The sequence below is a fragment of the Armigeres subalbatus genome, chromosome 1, assembly GCF_024139115.2.
Source record: "Armigeres subalbatus isolate Guangzhou_Male chromosome 1, GZ_Asu_2, whole genome shotgun sequence".
NCBI lineage: Eukaryota > Metazoa > Arthropoda > Insecta > Diptera > Culicidae > Armigeres > Armigeres subalbatus.
The window spans coordinates 68,007,259-68,026,200 of NC_085139.1; the positions used below are offsets into that span (position 1 = coordinate 68,007,259).

Here is an 18,942-nt window from a genome sequence, read left to right on the forward strand (position 1 = left end):
TTTGTGCCTTGGAAAGGCAAAACGAGTGCTCAGTACTCGTTATTTCTTGTTGAAAATGCTTACAGAATCTTTTACATGTACTCAGAAGTCATTCATCATAAACTACAGGCGGTAAAATTTATTTCATGAAAGTCGTTGTTGTTTGTGGTATTATTTCCGGAAATAAAAAGAACGACTAAAATTTTCAATTTTTTTTTGGGTTACAGAATCGGGCTGAAAACGTGATAAAATCGGGGTAGACTAAATCAGTGAGTAAAAAAACGGGTCAACACTGTATAATGTCAAATTCTGTTTTTAAATCATTATTTTTTTTGTGTTTCTCAATGAAAAAAAAGTTTTAAAAAAATCAACGGCAAATTACTCAAATCAAAGAAAACTTACATAGGACTCTTATGCGAATAAGGTCAGTATTCAAAAAAGTCACAAACGTAATTTTCAGGGACCACTCTCCACTACGAGGAGAAGAAGAATAGAATCTCAAAACTTTAATCATGACCCCTTTTCATCCTATTTTTAGTAAAGATTGTGGGCGGAGGATGGGCAGAAATTTATTAAATTTATTTTCAGAAATTTGGACCTTTTTATAAATTTATGTTCTCCGAATGTATTTACGAACCATGTTGGATTCTGGGAAAAAATATTACTTTAATTGCGAGGGTGTGGTTTTGAATCGTTGTTTCAACTTGCCCCGCACCACGCATTTCTATTTGCCCCGATTGGTTAAAAATGCAGAGCAATTTCAAACGACCATATTTTGAAAATTAAAACGGGTTTCCATCGATTTTTTATAATCATTATGCTTTTTCAACATTGAATGATTGCCTACCATGCAAATTTGATGAAAAAACTCAAACAAACATCATTTTAAGACCTGTTTCATTGGCACGTCAAATAGTTGGTTTGGATTTTGCAAAGGGCGAAAAATAAACAATGGCAGGGATTGCTTCTAGTAGCTGCAATCTTCTGGGAATGGCAGTCAGAAGGTGCGCTTAGGGGAGTAGTTTGTTGAAAAAAATAATCAGAACATTCGGTCATTTCAAATCTAAGTTACAGCTTCCGTTTCAACTTACCCCGCATTTCAACTTGCCCCGGTGTACCTTAAACATTGATTTCATACGTAAATTATATCTCAACATTAACTTCAACACATTTATTCTCAATTATCCATAATTTCTTTCAAGATCCATAATTTTATTTATTTAATTTTCACCCGAAGCTAAAGCCGCGCCATATGCGCAAAATCCGCGCAGTCGTAACAATCCTGCATTTCATTTCGAAATTTATTATTATGCAATTAATTAACATGTTGTTAGTAATTCCCAATATATTAGAAATTTCTTATTCGTATAATTTGACAAATTCTTTAACTTTTTTTATAAATTCATGCCACAAATTTTTACGTACTTCTTGACAACTACCAGAATTGGCCAAAACTTGACATCTACATTGTGGAAGAAACAAAAACTAATCTTATTGGATTACTCATATGAGCAAAAATTCCTCACTCGTGAGTGAGCAAAACCACGTTTGCTCACTTGTGAGTACTCACAGGTCGTGAGTAACTCACGCGTGAGTACTCACGGAAAAAATGAGCAATGAGTGAGGAATTTTTACTCATATGAGTGAGTTTCTCAACACTGCTGTAGGGTCATGGGTTCGAGTCTCATCGAAGGGAAAGTGGTTACCTCCAATACATTTTCCAAATCAATGTCTTCCACATAACGTACATATTCACATATAAGTTTCATAACATTGTAAATTAACGTCCAAGTCGGGTGGTTTAATCCCCGGAAATAGGCAATGAATTATTGGCAGTGGCTGATTTTCTACTCGCCGCTGCCACATCCAGGCGCTATAGTATATGCGCAAAATAGCCAGCATGAGTTAACCGCCAGAAATTTGTATGGTGAAAGGCATCTAACGCGGGTTTTCTCGAAAATAGAAACTTTTCATGAAAAACTATTTGGTACCGGTTATGTAGGAAGGTGTCCGCTACTACGCCTACCAAATATTTTTTCGATGAAGGTGCTTAATTTCGAGAAATCGAACCTTATATGCCTTTCGCCATACTGGTTTCAGAAAGTTAACTCCTAGTGTGCCGCTGTAAGCACGCTCAAAGCAGGCAATTCATTAACTTTGATTGAACTGTAACGTTTTGTCGTCGTCATTGTCCCTGAAAAATAAGCTTGCTGTCTACAAGCAAATCATCCTCCCTGTGATAGAATATGGCATGCCGGTCCGGGAGAGCTGCGCTAAAACCCACCAAACTTCAACGGGTCCAAAATAAATTCCTGAGGATGATCCTCAACACCCCTCCCAGGACAAGAACACCCGAGGTCCACCGTCTGGCCGGAATTAAAACCTAGGTAAGCTTACATGAACGCTTTGGTGAGTGTAAAGAAAAGTTTAGGGTCCGTTGCTTGCATTCGGATCAGGCTCCAATTAGGGCGCTAGTTCCCATCTAGGTTATCAAATTTTTATTGTAAATAGTAGCTAGGTTATCGAATTTAAAAAAAAACACACTAGCGCCTCCTGAAGGCCGTCATGATACATAATATTTGAAAAATTAGGTAACAACATAAAAATAATAATAATAATTAAAATTGAAGTTGGAGGCAGGGATGCCAGATATACAGACATGTCTGTATTTATACAGACTTTTGGTCTTGCATACAGACATCATGCAGATTACAGACATTATACAGACTTTTGATTGATGTTACAGACATTTACAGACATTTGTTATCTTTGGAGGAAAACCGAAGCAGAAAAAATCATGAAAACCTAAGAATCTTAACCTAATGTTGCTTCTGAAAACATTACGTAGGGAATCCTGAGAGAACAACACCAAAGAAAATCGAATCAATATTTCTGAGGACCTTAGAATTTTTCGTTCGTCATTCTTGAAGTAACCCTGAATATGCTTGAATGTAATTGGAATAATTGTACAAGCTTCATAAAGATTTAGATTTAGATTATTTAATTTATAAGTAATTCGAAGGTGAACTTGGACACTTGAATGGAAGAACTTGATTTCACAAGCATTCGCTGACAAAATGCTTCACAGAGTTGCTAACACCACACACATTGCAGATAGTACATTAAGGGCTCCTGCCGAAATTATGCAAGGGCCGCCTGTTTCCGATTTGGAGCCGGGAGATGATCTGCTGTTCTTTAAAATAGGGAACCTATGTCCAAGGCGATGTGGGTTCTTTAATTTTCCGGAAGTAAACGGATGTAGTTGTCCAGTTTTACCACTTTTCTTAAATGCTTTTTCTTAATGCAGGTTTTGACATCACCAAACAGGTCGGATATCGTGAAATGTTAGCCCTGATGTCCTACTTCGGCAGACACTCCGTAGTGCCCCAGGATTCAAGGGAAGGTCGTGTTCAAGAGCATGTTCGCTAAGATGACAGAGTCTAAAAGTACGAGGATGGGTTCCCTGGACGGGTAGATGACGGCGCCGGGGCTGCTTCAGCCGAAAAAATGCAGCACATATCTGGGAGGCGGTCCGATATTGTAAAACCGGTCCCAGTGACCCCAATGCCTACTCCACCCATCCATAAACCTGGGTTCATAGTTCACCACCAACCTTCTAAGAGCCACAGCATTGTCACCCCTGCGGAAATTCCAAACTATTTATATTCGCCGCAGGTCGTGGTGTGTCGATTCCGGTCCCCTTCAGCTAGGAGAGGGATCTTGTATTCTCCAGCAGTGGCTGCGGCGAATGAGCCGGCTAGCGGCAGATGGCCGCCAGCACACGGTGGCAAAAAGGCAGAATGCCAGCCTCAGCACAGGCAGACTCGGCTGGTGTTGCGAGTAACAATTCTGAGGCGGCTCGAACGTTGGAATTGAAGGACCTCCTGTTGTTGGTTCGATGAGGATGAGACAAGGTCCGAACCACATTGTCTCTGGTCCGACAATTTACTTTGAGTTCGTGGAAGTGCGAAAGGAACGAGAGTCTCCGATCAATGGAGACTCCGAGAACTTTCACAATCTTTTTGTTGGAGATGGGTTAGCCACCCAACCAGCGGAATGAGAACGTGTCCTCGAACGCATTTGCTGATTGTCAGAGTCTACCAAGTTCCGGACAATAGCAAGTAGGTTGCCGGAAAATCCCCATTCTTGCCACTGTTAGAAGTCCTGATGAAGGCCTTGGAAATGTTCTAGATCCGCGTGTTTGCTGTCGTTGTATGCGTTGTGCAGTACATCTTCCAGATATGCGAACTATGTATGTGCCTGTGCCGTATTCCGGACGGAACGCTTGTTAGCGAAAGACGAACCTATTATCGACTTCTAATTTACAGCCGCTGATTTACAAACCTTTCCACGTCTTTGAAGACACCTCTTGTCAGAGAAATAGGCCGGTACATTGTGACATTTCGAGAGGAAATGCTGTTTTTATGGATGGGTACAACGAGGCTTTTCCGCCATTCATCCGGAAAGATTCGATCAGACCATGCTTGGTTGATCAACCCCAGAACCCGATTTTGGCGGAGTTGGGAAAGTTTTTGATGATGAAATAACCAACCATATCGAGACCTGATGATTTTCCATTGCTCATTGAGAGGGCGAAGGCAGCTCTGAAGCGGAAAACGCAGAATTGAAATTGGCGTTTTGTGAATCCGAGGGGACTCGAAAGATGGAGAGTGGCCGCTGAATCTCAGCTGGATAGTCGCTAACGGAAACTAAGGCTGTGAACCATTCCAGCGATTCGTTTGATCTTTAGTTAAAATTTGACAGTTCGATGGTAATTTTCCCACAGGGGTTAAAATTTTACCCCGAAACCAACCCATTTGAGTTTTGACAAATTGATAGTTATTTGGAACGAAAAAGATTTGGTGTCAATTTTCTCGCGAATAAAGTTTAACTATCGAACTGTCAAATCTAACCATGCTCCGGAGCAGGGTTATTTTTAACCACAGAGAAATAACCATCGAACTGTCAAATTTAAACTAAAAGTTAAACGAATCGCTGGTTCACAGCCTAAATGAATTACAATTATTTTTATTATATATTATTAATTATTGCATGGAACGAAAACTTATTCCGAATTTAAGATTATTGAGGCCTTGACATTCGATGATATCAAAAATGTATGATTTTGAGTAATTTTCTATTTCCAGTATACCTCTGAAGCCCCATACAGACAAATACAGACATTTTACTGAGATTAACACAGACATTTAAAAATTGTATCTGGCATCCCTGGTTGGAGGGCCAAGCCGGCCGATCACTGTACATGTTTAAAAATAATTGTAAAACAAAAAATGTTTAAATAAAGAAGAATTTTACTACTACTACTACGCGCGCAAGCCATTTTGATCAAGATTCCACAAAGAGCGATTCGACATTCAATGCAGCGGAGCGAACACAGCAGCACGAAGGCGTGGGTGGCAGTGGCAATGCGGAAAATTTATTCCAAATTTTGGAGGCTTAGCGAAAAATCATCAAGTGACGGCAGGACAGATTCAACGCAAGGTGCCGGCAAGCGTTTGGATGCAGTTAGTTATTGGAAAGACGCATTGAGAAAAGAAAATTGGTTCTTCTTAGGACCAGCATTTAATGGAAAGAAAGAGTTCATTGCGAAAATGGATTGTTTCGGCGGCATCGGGTTTAGCGTGGTAGCTTGGTTGCTGTTAGTGATTCCATCCGTTCAAATTAATTGCATCATCTCCCTCCGCCGCGCTATCAAATATGCTAGTTACGACTGAGTTTTGCACTTTGAAGAAAGTTCATATTGGATTGTCGGATCAACCTACTTTTGTATAAAGACCTTTTTGGAGGACACCATCCTCAAAAATGGCCGAAATAAAGGAGAAATAAGCAGAATCAAAAGTGGCGTGAAACCAAACGCAAATATATTTATTTGCAACGTTTGGTTTTCGCCCGCGATGTAAGTGTACGTGGCAAAGTAAGGATTGTGATGTCCCCGACTGAAAGCCAGTCGAGTGGCTTCAGCTGCCGATGAGTGATGTTAATTCCACGGCTAGAGACTGAAAGTCCATCCAACTGGGAACAACTATTCGACTTCTTGATTCAGTTGGCCTCCGAGCAGTTTGCTCAATGTTAATAAAACGACACAAATTATGGCAAATACCATCAATTTCGGATAGCTACGTAGTTCTACGTCACCTTTGCGTACAACCCGATTGGGCTGCACCTTTGAGTTTTTGCAACTAGTTGCACAAACTACTATTATAGTTAGCGGCTTTGATCATCAAAGTTAATTCAATGAATATTCGCGAACATCCCTAGTTGACTCATTTGTCACTAAAGGGTGTACATAGTGATTCGCATGCTATTTGGAGACGCTGGGCGTGTAAGTTGGGAAGATTGACAAAAGACGACCCTTATCAGAAAATACCTTAATCGCGCGTTGAATTATATGTTTGTTACTTTAGTTAGTTAAATTGTTTGTTTTGTTGAATTGCTGAAAAGCTGTTGAAATTGATTCAATCCAGAAAAGTTTTTTTTTCTTAAACAATATTTAATTTTTGGCTTAGCCCAAAATTTAAAAACAATAACAAATAATGGAAAAATCTTCTAGGATCCGAACACATGATGGCCCATAATAAAACATGAACAAACGCGATTGAATTGTGAGGCTTTCAGCATCCTTCTCCCCTATCAGCTACGTTGAACGTTGCAGTAGTTGTTTGAATGAGTATGCAGAAAAGTCAGAACACGCATTCTCTATGTTGGGTTACCGCGCACATGTGGAACCGGGTTGAATTTATATAAACGATTGGAGCAACTTCATCGATGGTCTGTTTTAGTTGATTCTTTACAATTTTTACATTTTATCATTTTAATTTGATAAGAAATAAAGTGACGTACGATGTTAAGCTATTGCCTGGTAAGTGTCTCCCACATGTAATCAAAAAAATACAACTGATATAAATCTGGCTGAATGTGAACCCGCATTTTGCACTGTTCTGTAGTTGAGCTTAAATCGCTTATTTAAACCGTTGGTGAAGTTCCGCTATGACACACGGATAGCGTAAGGAGTTGGTGGTTTTTGTGCATATCACCGCCCTTAGCCTTTCTGTGCTTTTATAGTTTGTCAACTGAATCATCAATTATTGATTATTATTAATTTATGTGAATTCCCTGACAAACACACATGTTTGCAAGGAAAGTATCAAATTACGCCCGTCAGTGATTAATCCGTTAGTAATTGATGTGCTTCCTTCAAATTTTTGGAATTATCGGCCTAATTTTGATTTTACCTACTATTTATCAAGTCAGCATAGCTTGATTGACACATCGTAGTTGGAGTCAGTGATATGGCATAACTAATGTTATTAAAATCTCGCTTCTAGCAACCAGAATACGTACATACCATAAGTATGTAGAAGCAGGACAACTCATAATTTTGAGTAGTCCCGAATTTGCTGCGACGCAGCAAAGCTAAATTAACAAAGATGACAGTTGTGCGCCGCCTCCGTATCGAGTGGTGTGCCCACGAAAACGCGAGCACTTTGAAGCTTGGATTCAATAAGGAGTGACCTTAAGGTAGCGCGCTGCAATAGGTGGAACAACAGTGCATTCCGCATTCCAGATCTGAAAGCATTTTATGAAAAGAATAGTTTCGATAATTAATTGCATATTATTCGGCAACTCGGCAGTACCGAAACCCATTCGTTGTTGTTAAATATCTTGGCTGTGCATATGTACAGCACATGTTTCGAAATGGACAAATTGATATGAAATTTGCGAAAAAGAATCCACGTGTCTTGGAAGGACTCGAAACCTCAACCTCCTACTCTCTAGATAGGCGTGATAACCCCTATGAGGATGAGGGTTCGAGTCCCTCCAAGACACGTGATTCTTTTTCGCACATTTCATATAAATTTGTCCATTTCGAAACATGTGCTGTGCATATGCACAGCCAAGATGTTTAACAAAAAAAAAAGTTTTGATGGTTTGTTTTGTTCTAAGACCCTGATTTTGCTCGAACTCCACTGGACTCGATCCTGGGCCAATCGCTTCCAGTCGCGCTGAACATTGAGCGCCCTCAGGTTGAGCGCCCAACTGCAAAAAGCCATCGTGTACGCGGCCTTCCACGAAGCCTACGACCTCTTCCAGGTGCTCTACCAATTATTATCTTCGCTTGACATTTTTCCGGCATACGAACAACGTTTACAGCCCACCGTAGTCTGCCGTGTTGTATGAGCTTAATAATATTCAGCCCTTTATGCAACTGGTACAATTCGTGATTCATGCGACGCCGCCTGATATCGTTTTCCTGTTTACCGCCGAGTATTGTCAGCAGCACCTTACGCTTAAATACTCCGAAAGCTATCCGTTCAGCCTCCTTTAACGTCAATGTTTCATGGCCTATAAAGCCAACGGAAGAATCAGAGTAGTATACATTTAGGGTGGTTCAAAAAATCGATTTTGCTCCACAGTGCTCATCTGATTCTTTATCATGTTCTGAGTGTCCTCTGAAAATTTGAGCTCATTTGGATTAAAACTGATTTAGCACAAGCGATTTCAAGTTTGCATGCAAATTAGCATGGGGAAATTTATTTTTTCATTATACCGTTGATGACACTTCCCCGTTAAGCGCAGGTTAAAAGAAAACCTACATAGCTAAAAGGAATACTCAACATCTTTCACTCAGTGAAAACCGCATCTTAATTGATCGTTCCAATAATTAGTAATCGAATTTAATCTATACCATGGTTTTCTGGAGCTAATTGCATAACTCTTCAACAGGCAACATTGCTGCTCGTGGCGCGAAAGATAGCACACACAAATTCAGGCTACTATGTTGCACTGCACATTTCAGTGATGCCCTCAAAAAGAAGTTTAACGATCATGTCATGACTAAAGATTCGCATCCTGTATTAAAATCGATTACTAATTACTGGGCGATCAATCAACATGCGGTTTTCGTTAGGTGAAAGCTGTTGAGTATTCCTTTTAGCTATGTAGGTTTTCTTTTAACCTGCGCTTAATGCGAAAGCGTCATTTACAGTATACTGAAAAAATAAATTTCCCCATACTAATTTGCATGCAAACTTGAAATCTCTTGTGCTAAATCAGTTTTAATCCAAATGAGCTCAAATTTTCAGAGGACACTCAGAACACGATAAAGAATCAGATGAGCACTGTGGAGCAAAATCGATTTTTTGAACCACCCTACATAGCGAATTTTGTCTTCATTTGCAGACTACAGAACTAAAGCTAGTTACGAAGTCCGTAATAACCCTATTAGCAGCTGCAATACGCCTTTTCATCTCGCGGGAAACATTATCGCACGTCACAAATGTTCCAAGATACACAAATTCTTCTACCACTTCAAATTTTTCACCATCCAGCACCATTTCGCTACCACCACCACTAATGAACCCACGTTGACTGCCGGCGACCATGTACTTCGTTTTGCTGGTATTGATCGTGAGTCTCGCTGTCTCCCTCTTAAAATGCGCAAAAGCCTCTTCCACTGCACAGAGATCAATCCCGATAATATCTATATCGTCCGCAAATCCCAGGAGCATATGTGATCTTGTGATAATGGTACCGCTTCTTTGCACACCAGCTCTCCTAATCGCTCCCTAGAGCGCTATATTGAACAGTAAATTCGAGAGTGGATCACCCTGCCTCAATTCATCTAAGGTAACAAATGATGGCGGGCACAAATGTTGCCGGCTCGGTTGCCAAAAATAACGTTCTCTTTTTCTTCTATCTCCATTTTTCGTGGTATTTGAGAGGCTTCAGTAAGCTACCTTACCGGGTCACGCGCTGGTGGGGCTACCACCTTGGGTATGGCTGACGCGATACATCTTCTTCTTCTTCTTATTGGCATTACATTGGTATTGGTTAAAAATGCATTTTTTCTGCTGCTTGTCATATTATATGACGTTTACTGCCATCATGTTTTATGTTTTCCCCAGAAACTAGAACTAATATACTGACCAATGCTGGCTACAGATCGAAAATCCGATAGGTATACGCAGAGATCCGCCGCATTTGATAAGATAGACCATGTCATCGTGATAGCAAAACTTGATAGATTCGGTATTTGCGGCAACCTTCTTCGCTGGTTTAGATCGTATTTGTCGGACCGACAACTGATGGTAGCGATTGGAGACTTCAGATCTGATTGCTTCTTTGCAACATCCGGTATACCTCAAGGAAGTCATCTAGGTCCACTGATTTTTCTACTCTACTTCAACGATGCGCATTTGATCATAAAGAGCCCCCGCTTATCGTACGCTGACGACCTAAAAATCTTCCTTTTGATCCAATCAATCGCCGACTGCTACTATCTGCAAGAGCAACTAGATCTCTTTGCCAGTTGGTGCCTGCTAAACCGCTTGACACTGAATCCTACCAAGTGTTCCGTCATCACCTTTTCGCGAAAGAGGCAACCGATCACATTCGCCTACAACCTGCACGGTACCACAATCGGGCGCGTAAATCAAGTGAAGGATCTGGGAGTTATTTTAGACTCGCAATTAACATTCAAGCAGCATGTCTCGTATATCGTCGAGAAAGCTTCAAAGACGCTGGGATTTATTTTCAGAACAGCGAAAAATTTTACCGATATATATTGTCTGAAGTCTTTGTATTGTGCCCTCGTTCGCTCCACACTGGAATATTGTGCAGCAGTCTGGAGCCCGGCCTACAACAATGGCTCTGATAGAGTAGAATCCGTCCAGCGCCGCTTCCTTCGTTTTGCGCTTCGAAAGCTTCCTTGGAGGAATCCGTTCCAGTTGCCGAGCTACGAGAGCAGATGTCGTTTAATAGATCTTGAGCTGCTCCGCACCAGAAGAGATACAGCAAGAGCTATGACGATTGCTGATACGCTTCAAGGTCGAATCGATTGTGAAGCTATCTTGGAGCGAATCGATATTAACGTTCAACAACGCACGCTTCGCAACAGTGTAATGCTTCGGTTGCCTCTACGACGTACCAATTATGGCCTGCAAGGAGGAGTTAGTGGCTTACAACGGATCTTTAATAGAGTGGCACCGTTGTTCGACTTCAACAGTACACGTGATATGCTTCGTCATAAGTTTTCGTCATTCTTTTCTAACAGGTGTCCGTAACAGTATTAGATGATGAATGTAGATTATTGATTGTTATTTTTTGTTCTATTTTTATTTTGTTTTACTTCTATTTGCCGACCTGATTTGTATCTCTGTTTTTGTTTTATATTATTACCAACATCATTGGGGCTATTTTAAGCCTGTTGATGGATAAATAAATAAATAAAGAGATATGGCCATTTTCGTGAAAACGATACGGGATTGGCCATACACCCTGAACAAATGTCACTTTCGCAGAACTTCCGGAACCTGTTACAAATTGGCCAAAGAGTCTTACAGTCCTCAAAATATATCTCTAATAAAGATCCTATATTCATCGTCTTGGGAAAACATGAATTTTGACACCCATATATGCATGGTTCCAGATGGTGCCAAAACCGGCCCCTCCTGGAAGGCCCATGGAACCTGCTATAAGGGTGGCAGTGGACACTATCATTCTGGAAATGTTTCTGTAATAATCGTCTCGCAAATTCATGAAGTCAGACACTCATATTTGCATTATTCCGATCTGTTATCATTTCATCATGTTCCCGGTACCGTTTTTACGGAAATGGCCGTATCTCTGTGTAGTTTAGATGGATTCTCGATCTACAGCCACCATTGGCCGGCATATTAGTTCTGGTGACAAGCAGTGGAAAAAATGCATCTTGAACATACCCTCGGAAAACCCGGAACATTTCCGGTGGCCAAGGACCAATCTCAGGTTTTGCAGCGGGACAGTATACAAGAAGAGTGTCCGCTTCTGATGGTCCTGGTTTTATCAAAATCGGATTATTATATGCAAAGTTTAGCTGATTTGAATTTCGACTTATTTTTACCTATCTCAACCTTTTTGTCTAACCCCTGTACATGTATTCTTGATTATGAATTCTTATCTGGAAGTCTGTGGCTGATTTGCCATTGTACGAAACATTTTCTGACGCCAGGGTTCCCCTGATGTAGTAGAGTAACCGGTCAGGAAGCGATGAGTCACCCAGAATGCTAAGAATATGCTTGAAGAAAGGGGTTACTCGCACGGCGTTATAATCAAGGCTATTATTGAGATTCTTTCAAAAAGTTGGACAATGACATATATAAATAGTAGTAACAATTTCAATTGTGGGTCTCTAGATAGCCTTGCGTACAAAGGCGTAGGATTGTAAGTCCGGAGATGGCGAGTTCAATTCTCGGTCCGGTCCAGGATTTTTTGGGTGGGAAACATTCTTGACTTCCTTGGGCATAGTCTATCCATTGTACTTAGCACACAAGATACATACTCATGCAATTGCGGGCATAGGAAACTTCCAATTAATAACTGTGGAAATGCTAAAAGAACACTTAGTTGAAAAGCAGGTCAAGTCCCAGTTAGAATGTAGAGCCATAGAAGAACAAAAAATGTCCCCGAAGCTTATTCTCATATCGTTGACTAACTGTGACAACAGAGCTACAAGCATCTTCGATAATAATCGAGATTGTGACACCGCGCCTCCGTTGCTCTGTTAGGAATACCGCAGAAATATTTAAATATTCCTCGATATGCCATTATTTTATTTAAATTACATTGATAAGCTCCAGCATCAAGCGACACTTGGTCTCGCGAGATCGTTCACGGAATATGCATAAATGTGCCTCGTTTGCCCGGCCGGCGTCTTAGTACCGCGTTGAACCCGAGACGGCTCGGAAGCTGTCGCCCTCGATCGAGCAAACGATTCGCGCGTTTCGATGCGTTGCGGCAGGCAAACAAGTCGATTAGGGGGAAACCACCCGACATGGGAATAACAACGATTGCAAGCTCGTTTGTGCCGGTGGCTCTCCTGCTGTGCGTGGGTTAGTTGATTTTTGAATAAGTGAACCTGAAGAAAATGGGTCTTCGTAACCAATTTCTCTTAGTCTTAACAATTCAGAATGGAATGACATCCTGTATGTTGTTCGAATGACAATTGTTAGATGGAAGCTCATAATTATTCCGGCACTTTTTCGTTCGTTTTTTGTCCACAGTCGCTGCCAACAATAGTGGCTGTCCAGCTGGTAAGGGCATCTGTGTGCAGAATAAGTACTGTCTCGCCCAGAGCAGTAGCCAAGGGAAGCGCCACAAGTGTTTTCTAGAGAATAAACAGCGTGGTGTATGTTGCGATAGAAGAGATACTACTCTGCATAGGAACTGTACCACTATTGCGACGACTGGACCGGGAACCTGCTTACCAGAAGAGCAATGTGGAAAATTCACAAGAGATTTCTTGCTGAACCGTAAGGACATCACAAGAAACAACCAGTGGAAGAATCCTGCGGGATTATGCTACCAAGAGAACCGTAAGGTATGTTGAGAAAGTCAATCTACATACAGGAATATAAATTATTTTGCCGTTTAAATTTTAGAACTATTACTGCTGTCCGCTGGAATTGCAAAACCTGGTTTCAGAAGTAACGCCAACGAAGATTCCTCAGTCGTGGAATGATAACGGTGAGTAAGGTGGGAATTTACGTCAAAGAAATTGAGTGCTTTGCTGATACATTCGTCGTTCCTGCAGTGGGAAACACCGCATTTTGATCTCTTGTTTTCATTTGAGAAAACGCAATCAATGATAGAAGGCTGGGCTCATTTGCATGCTTGTTCACACGGGATACTTGGTTTGCGTATATTTGTCTATCTTGTTCTACAATGGCAAATAATTTTACGAACTAGAGAGTCTGATCGCGAATAGTAATTATAGGTACCTACCTATGCGTAGTATGTTTTTAAGTTTTTATTTGCGTGAATTTTAATAAGGGCAAGCTCAATCTAGGCGTATCAATGATAGAAATTCTAGCAGAGGATAGCTGCAATTTTGGAATTTACCAAAAGGCACTCAAATCTCCTTTTACACTATTTTGATCTATTATTCCATCTCACAAAACATTTTCTTTTCAGCTTTCCCAACATGCAAGACAAAAAAAAATAAATCCGGTCGATGCGTTCCGTTGCGCCTCTGCGACGAATTCCATGCCCGAGTGATCAAACGGAACCCCTTCCTCCGGTATGAAAATCTCCCTTCGCACTACAAATGCCTCTCGGATACCCCGGACAGTACTTCTATATGCTGCGCAGATCCCGCGGCACCAGATGCCTTGATCAGACATGCCAAAGCAAAGAAACTGTTTCCCGATAAATGCGGTACCGTGTCACTGGAGGATCGCATACTGGAAGGGACGCAAGCTGTCCTTGGAGAGTTTCCGTGGATGGCCAATCTGATGTACCACCGGGGGCGTACGAAAACTACACTCTGCAGCGGCTCATTGATCCATCAACAATATGTTCTGACTGCAGCTCACTGCTCCAAACCGGGGAGCACCCCTTTTGCTGTTCGACTGGGGGAACATGACCTGAGCAATGTCATCGACTGCGTGGGGAAGAATTGCACACAGAAGATCAGAGAATATGCGATCGCTAGGTGGATTCCACACATGCAATACAACAAACACTTGAAAGGTTCGTACGATATCGCTTTGGTAAAGCTCGACAGACCAGCCCTGATCATACCCGGGCAAATATATCCCATCTGTCTTCCCATAACGGAGCAGTGGCTGATGATGAAGCCCGCGAAACTGGTTGCATCCGGATGGGGCCTTACGAGCAACGACATTTTCCCTGACATTTTAATGCAAACAACGCTGCAGATTTTAGAGAAACGGCCGAACTATTGCAAAGCGGAGCAAATGATCTGCGCCAGAGGTGCCAATAAAGAAGGGCATTGCGCTGGTGACTCGGGAGGACCTCTGCAGCAAATCGTGCAGAACGGTAAACGGTTCCGTATGGTGCTCTTCGGGGTGATCTCGGCCGGGGCCAAAAGCTGCTCTGTGGATGACACTGCGGCGGGATTGTCTGTTCTTGTGGGATATCACATGCAGTGGATACTCGATCATATGGACATTTAGCGTCTAAAATAAAAGTCTAATATAAAGATAACAATGAAAAGAGCACGACTTGTGCAAAGGTGGGAACATGGCTCTTTTGGTTTTTTACAGCGGCTGAATTGTGCATTAATAAACCAAATATCTTTATATTTTTTGATCCTATTATTTTATGACAATAAAGCATTTGAGGAAAAATTGTATTTTGCAATCTTCTTCTATATAATAAAAATGAAATGGTCTGTGTTCGTATCCGCATAACTCGAAAACGGCTGGATGGATTTTCTTCAGTCCTTCAGCAGATATGTTCGTTATACTTTCCGACGGGTTTATATGATATTTCCTAATGCAAAAATCGCGAGTAACGTTGAGTAAATTGTGAAAACCTAAAATTAAGAATCGTATGGAAATTTCGCATGACCAGTTCACAACGTACATTTTCGCCTACTATGCAGGACAACGTCTGCCGGGTCAACTAGTACCTGATAATAATACCTGGTTTATTGTTGGTGTTTGAGTGACAAAACGGCCTACTTTAACATTCCAATGAAATGGGTGCTTTAATGAATATTATACAACTCAAATACTATACGTACCGTATTTAACGAGACAGTCCCGTTTTAAGACCTTATTTTGGTGTCCCGTCGTAATCTAAAACAATCTCAATTTGTCCCGTTTTTTCATGGATTCTTCCAAAGAGTTACGAAATGGTGAGTTGACATCCGGGAAGGGCACCTAACATAGCTCTGGTCCTCACAAGTTCCAATACTCACGGTTCCACGGTTCTTCCGATGACAATTGACCGCCAACTAAGGGTTGGGTACTTGGATGGTAGTGCAGCCTGGGCACTGTTGTCCTTCTGACATCAGCTAGAGTGAGAGGGTGCGTCCTGTGGGGTGCTCTGTTGAACTTCTATAAAAAGCTGCATGTGTCCCCAAGCAGGCCCTATCAAAGCGACCGTGTGCCGCTCAAAGCGCACTAGCCTAGTCCTGGTGTTGGGTGCGACTTTAAACAAATTTGACCCGACTGATCGAGCGTCTGTTCACCAAGGAGGTGCGGCTCCAACAGCGTCTGTTCTGGCATCTAGCGGCTGAGTGTGGAATACTATTCCCCGGAAGCTATACCTAAGATGGCAGCCCCATCCCGGTGGATAAGGAACCTTGGGCCAACATCCTACTGTTCCCGAAACATCAATTTGTTCGAGAATCCGATAATGAAAGAATACGGACTGATTTTACGGCGACGACTCTTAGCGCGAAACAACGGACACGAATAGGAACATGGATCGTTTTATCCCTAGCCCAGCAAGGTAAATTGGCAACACAATTGGAGAACATAGAACGCCGTCGGGACAAGTTCTGCTATACTCTAGTTTACGAGGTGAACACGCTCCGCGGCATCGCGGAGCTGGCTTCCTACTAAGCGCTCAGGCACACTTTGCGCTTATGAAGTGGGAACCTATAAGTGAAAGGATGATCGTTGCCAGATTTAGAACACGGATCCGAAACCTTTCTATAATCCAATGTTATGCGTCAATCGATGCTGCCGATCCGCAAGCCAAAGAGAATTTCTACAGTCAACTCAATGCCGTCGTAGATAAAATTCCGAAGGGTGATATCAAGATCTGTTTGGGCGACTTCAATGCGAAGAACGGATCCGAAAACTCGAACCATGAGCGCATTATGGGACGCCATGGTCTCGGAGGAATGAGCGAAAACGGAGAGCTGTTGGCAGAATTTTGATGGTAATAACGACATGGTGATCGGGGGATCACTCTTCCCTCATCGACCGGTTCACAAGGTCACGTGTGTCTCCCTTGACGGCTTTACAGGTAATCAAATCGATCATATCTGCATCAGCCGAAAATGGAAACGGAGCCTTCTTGATGTACGGAATAAACGTAGTGCCGATATCGCGTTGACGCTTAAGCAGGGCGAAGATGAATGCAACGATGCCTGTGAAAGACGCGAATGATCAGTTATTGACCGACCCAACTGACCAGCTGAAACGCTGGTTCGAGCATTTCGAACAACTTTTTCAAGTGCCAGCCAAGCCATCACCACTTCGGCATGATCTGCCTAGGATCCGACGTATAACACGCGTCGATACCGAAGCTCCATTACTGCTAGAGATTCAAACAGCTATCAAAAGCATGAAATCGAATAAAGCCCCAGGGGTCGATCGCATATCAGTCGAGATGCTCAAAGCTGACCCCATGACATCCGCTCAACTACTGCATCGTATATTTCGTAATATCTGGGACACCGCAAATTTCCCGGTCGACTGGATGCAAGGTATCTTAGTGAAGGTGCCCAAAAAGCGTGACCTGACTGTATGCGATAACTGGCGAGGCATAATGTTGCTGTGTACCACTCTCAAAGTTCTATGCAAAATTATCCTAGCCCGGATTCAGGAGAAGATCGATGTGACTCTCCAGCGGCTGCAGGCCGGATTCCGTGTCCCTTTACTTGGAGTAAAGAGTCTCTTTACTTGGTATTCATTGAATACGAAAAAGCTTTCGACCGTCTCAATCACGAGAATATGGGGCACCCTGAGACGCAAGGGGGTTCCTGAGAAAATCATCGGCCTCATCGAAGCACAGTACGAGGCCTTTTCGTGTAGAGTGCTGCACAATGGGGTCCTGTCCGACACTATCCGGGTCGTAGCTGGTGTGAGGCAAGGATGTATTCTATCACCGTTACTGTTCCTCATCGTAATCGACGAAATTCTGGTAGGTGCGTCAACGTCAACAAAACCAAATCGTTGGATGTAAACACGGTGACCCCTTCCAGTTCCACAGTAGCTGAGCAACCAGTGGAGAATGTTGAAAGCTTCCAATATCTTGGTAGCCACATGGCGTCAGACGGAGGTACCAAGATCGACATAGGCTGCCTTTGCGAGTTTAAGAAATGTCTGGAAAAACAGGCAGATAAGTGAACGCACCAAAATACGAATTTTCAACTCTAACGTGAAATCTGTGCTGTTATACGCTAGCGAAACATGGTGTGTATCAGTGGAGAAAACTCAACGGCTGCCGGTGTTCATCAACAGATGCCTGCGGTATATAATTCGGGCCTGGTGGCCTCACAACTGGATCTCAAACAACGAGCTCCATCGTCGTTGTCACCAGAGGCCGATAGCAACAGAAATTCGGGATCGGAAGTGGGTCTGGGTCTTCCACACTCTACGTAGGGGTGGAAACGAAATCTGTAAACAAGCATTAGACTGGAACCCAGCGGGACATCGCAGCAGAGGCTCATGGCGGCGAAGCCTCAATATAGAAACAAAAGAGTCGACCGAAATCTAACCTGGAAACAGGTTAAAGCGATAGCTGGGCAACGCTCAGGATGAAGATCTTTCAAGTCGGCCCTTTGCACCACCGGAGGTGTACAGGATCCATAAGTAAGTAAGTAAGTCTCGTGAGAGGGTCAAGGGGAACGCCTGGATAGTCGAAGTGAGCGACAAGTCGACATACGCAGCGATATTACGGAAGGTGAGAGACACGCAGCTCAAGGAATTGGGTGAAAAGGTGGTGAGGACTAGGCGTACCCAGAAGGGGAAATTGCTGTTCGAGCTAAAGAAGGATCCCACGGTCAAGAGCTGCAGAATTGTTTAGTAGATGGTAGTTTTCCGGATACGTGGAAGATCCAGAAACTGGAGCTGCTGCCGAAACCAGGAAAACCGCCGGGGATACACTGGGGGAGCTTCTGGAAAGGATTGACCTTAATAGGGTTACACAGTTCACGGAGGATGAGACTGGCTTATCGGAAAAACATTTCGGATTCCATAAAGGCAGATCGACTGTGGATGCAATCAGGACAGTCATTGAAGATGCAGAGAGGGCGTCCAAGAAGAAGAGGAGCGGCAATCGGTTCTGTGCGGTAGTGACGATTGACGTCAAAAACGCGTTCAATAGTGCCAGTTGGGAGGCCATCGCCGCAGCGCTGCATGGAATGCGAATCCCTGACTTCCTGTGTAAGATCCTTAGGAGCTACTTCCTGAATCGGATTCT

General features: G+C 42.6%; 1 protein-coding gene across 1 annotated transcript; it reads left to right on the plus strand.

The window, feature by feature from the left end:
- The first annotated feature begins 12,680 nt into the window (after positions 1–12,680).
- LOC134210376 (serine protease grass-like) lies at positions 12,681–15,133 on the plus strand. The gene is made up of 4 exons (XM_062686453.1): positions 12,681–12,869; positions 13,041–13,357; positions 13,419–13,503; positions 13,951–15,133. Exons 1-4 carry the CDS (start codon positions 12,812–12,814, stop codon positions 14,952–14,954), a joined length of 1,464 nt encoding a protein of 487 aa, XP_062542437.1. The 5' UTR covers positions 12,681–12,811; the 3' UTR covers positions 14,955–15,133.
- Positions 15,134–18,942: the final 3,809 nt, after the last annotated feature.

Coding starts and splice junctions, on each gene's coding strand:
- LOC134210376 (XM_062686453.1), top strand. CDS start 12,812: ATGGGAATAACAACGATTGCAAGCTCGTTTGTGCCGGTGGCTCTCCTG. Junction 12,870..13,040: donor GGCTCTCCTGCTGTGCGTGG/GTTAGTTGATTT, acceptor TTTTGTCCACAG/TCGCTGCCAACAATAGTGGC. Junction 13,504..13,950: donor TCAGTCGTGGAATGATAACG/GTGAGTAAGGTG, acceptor TTTTCTTTTCAG/CTTTCCCAACATGCAAGACA.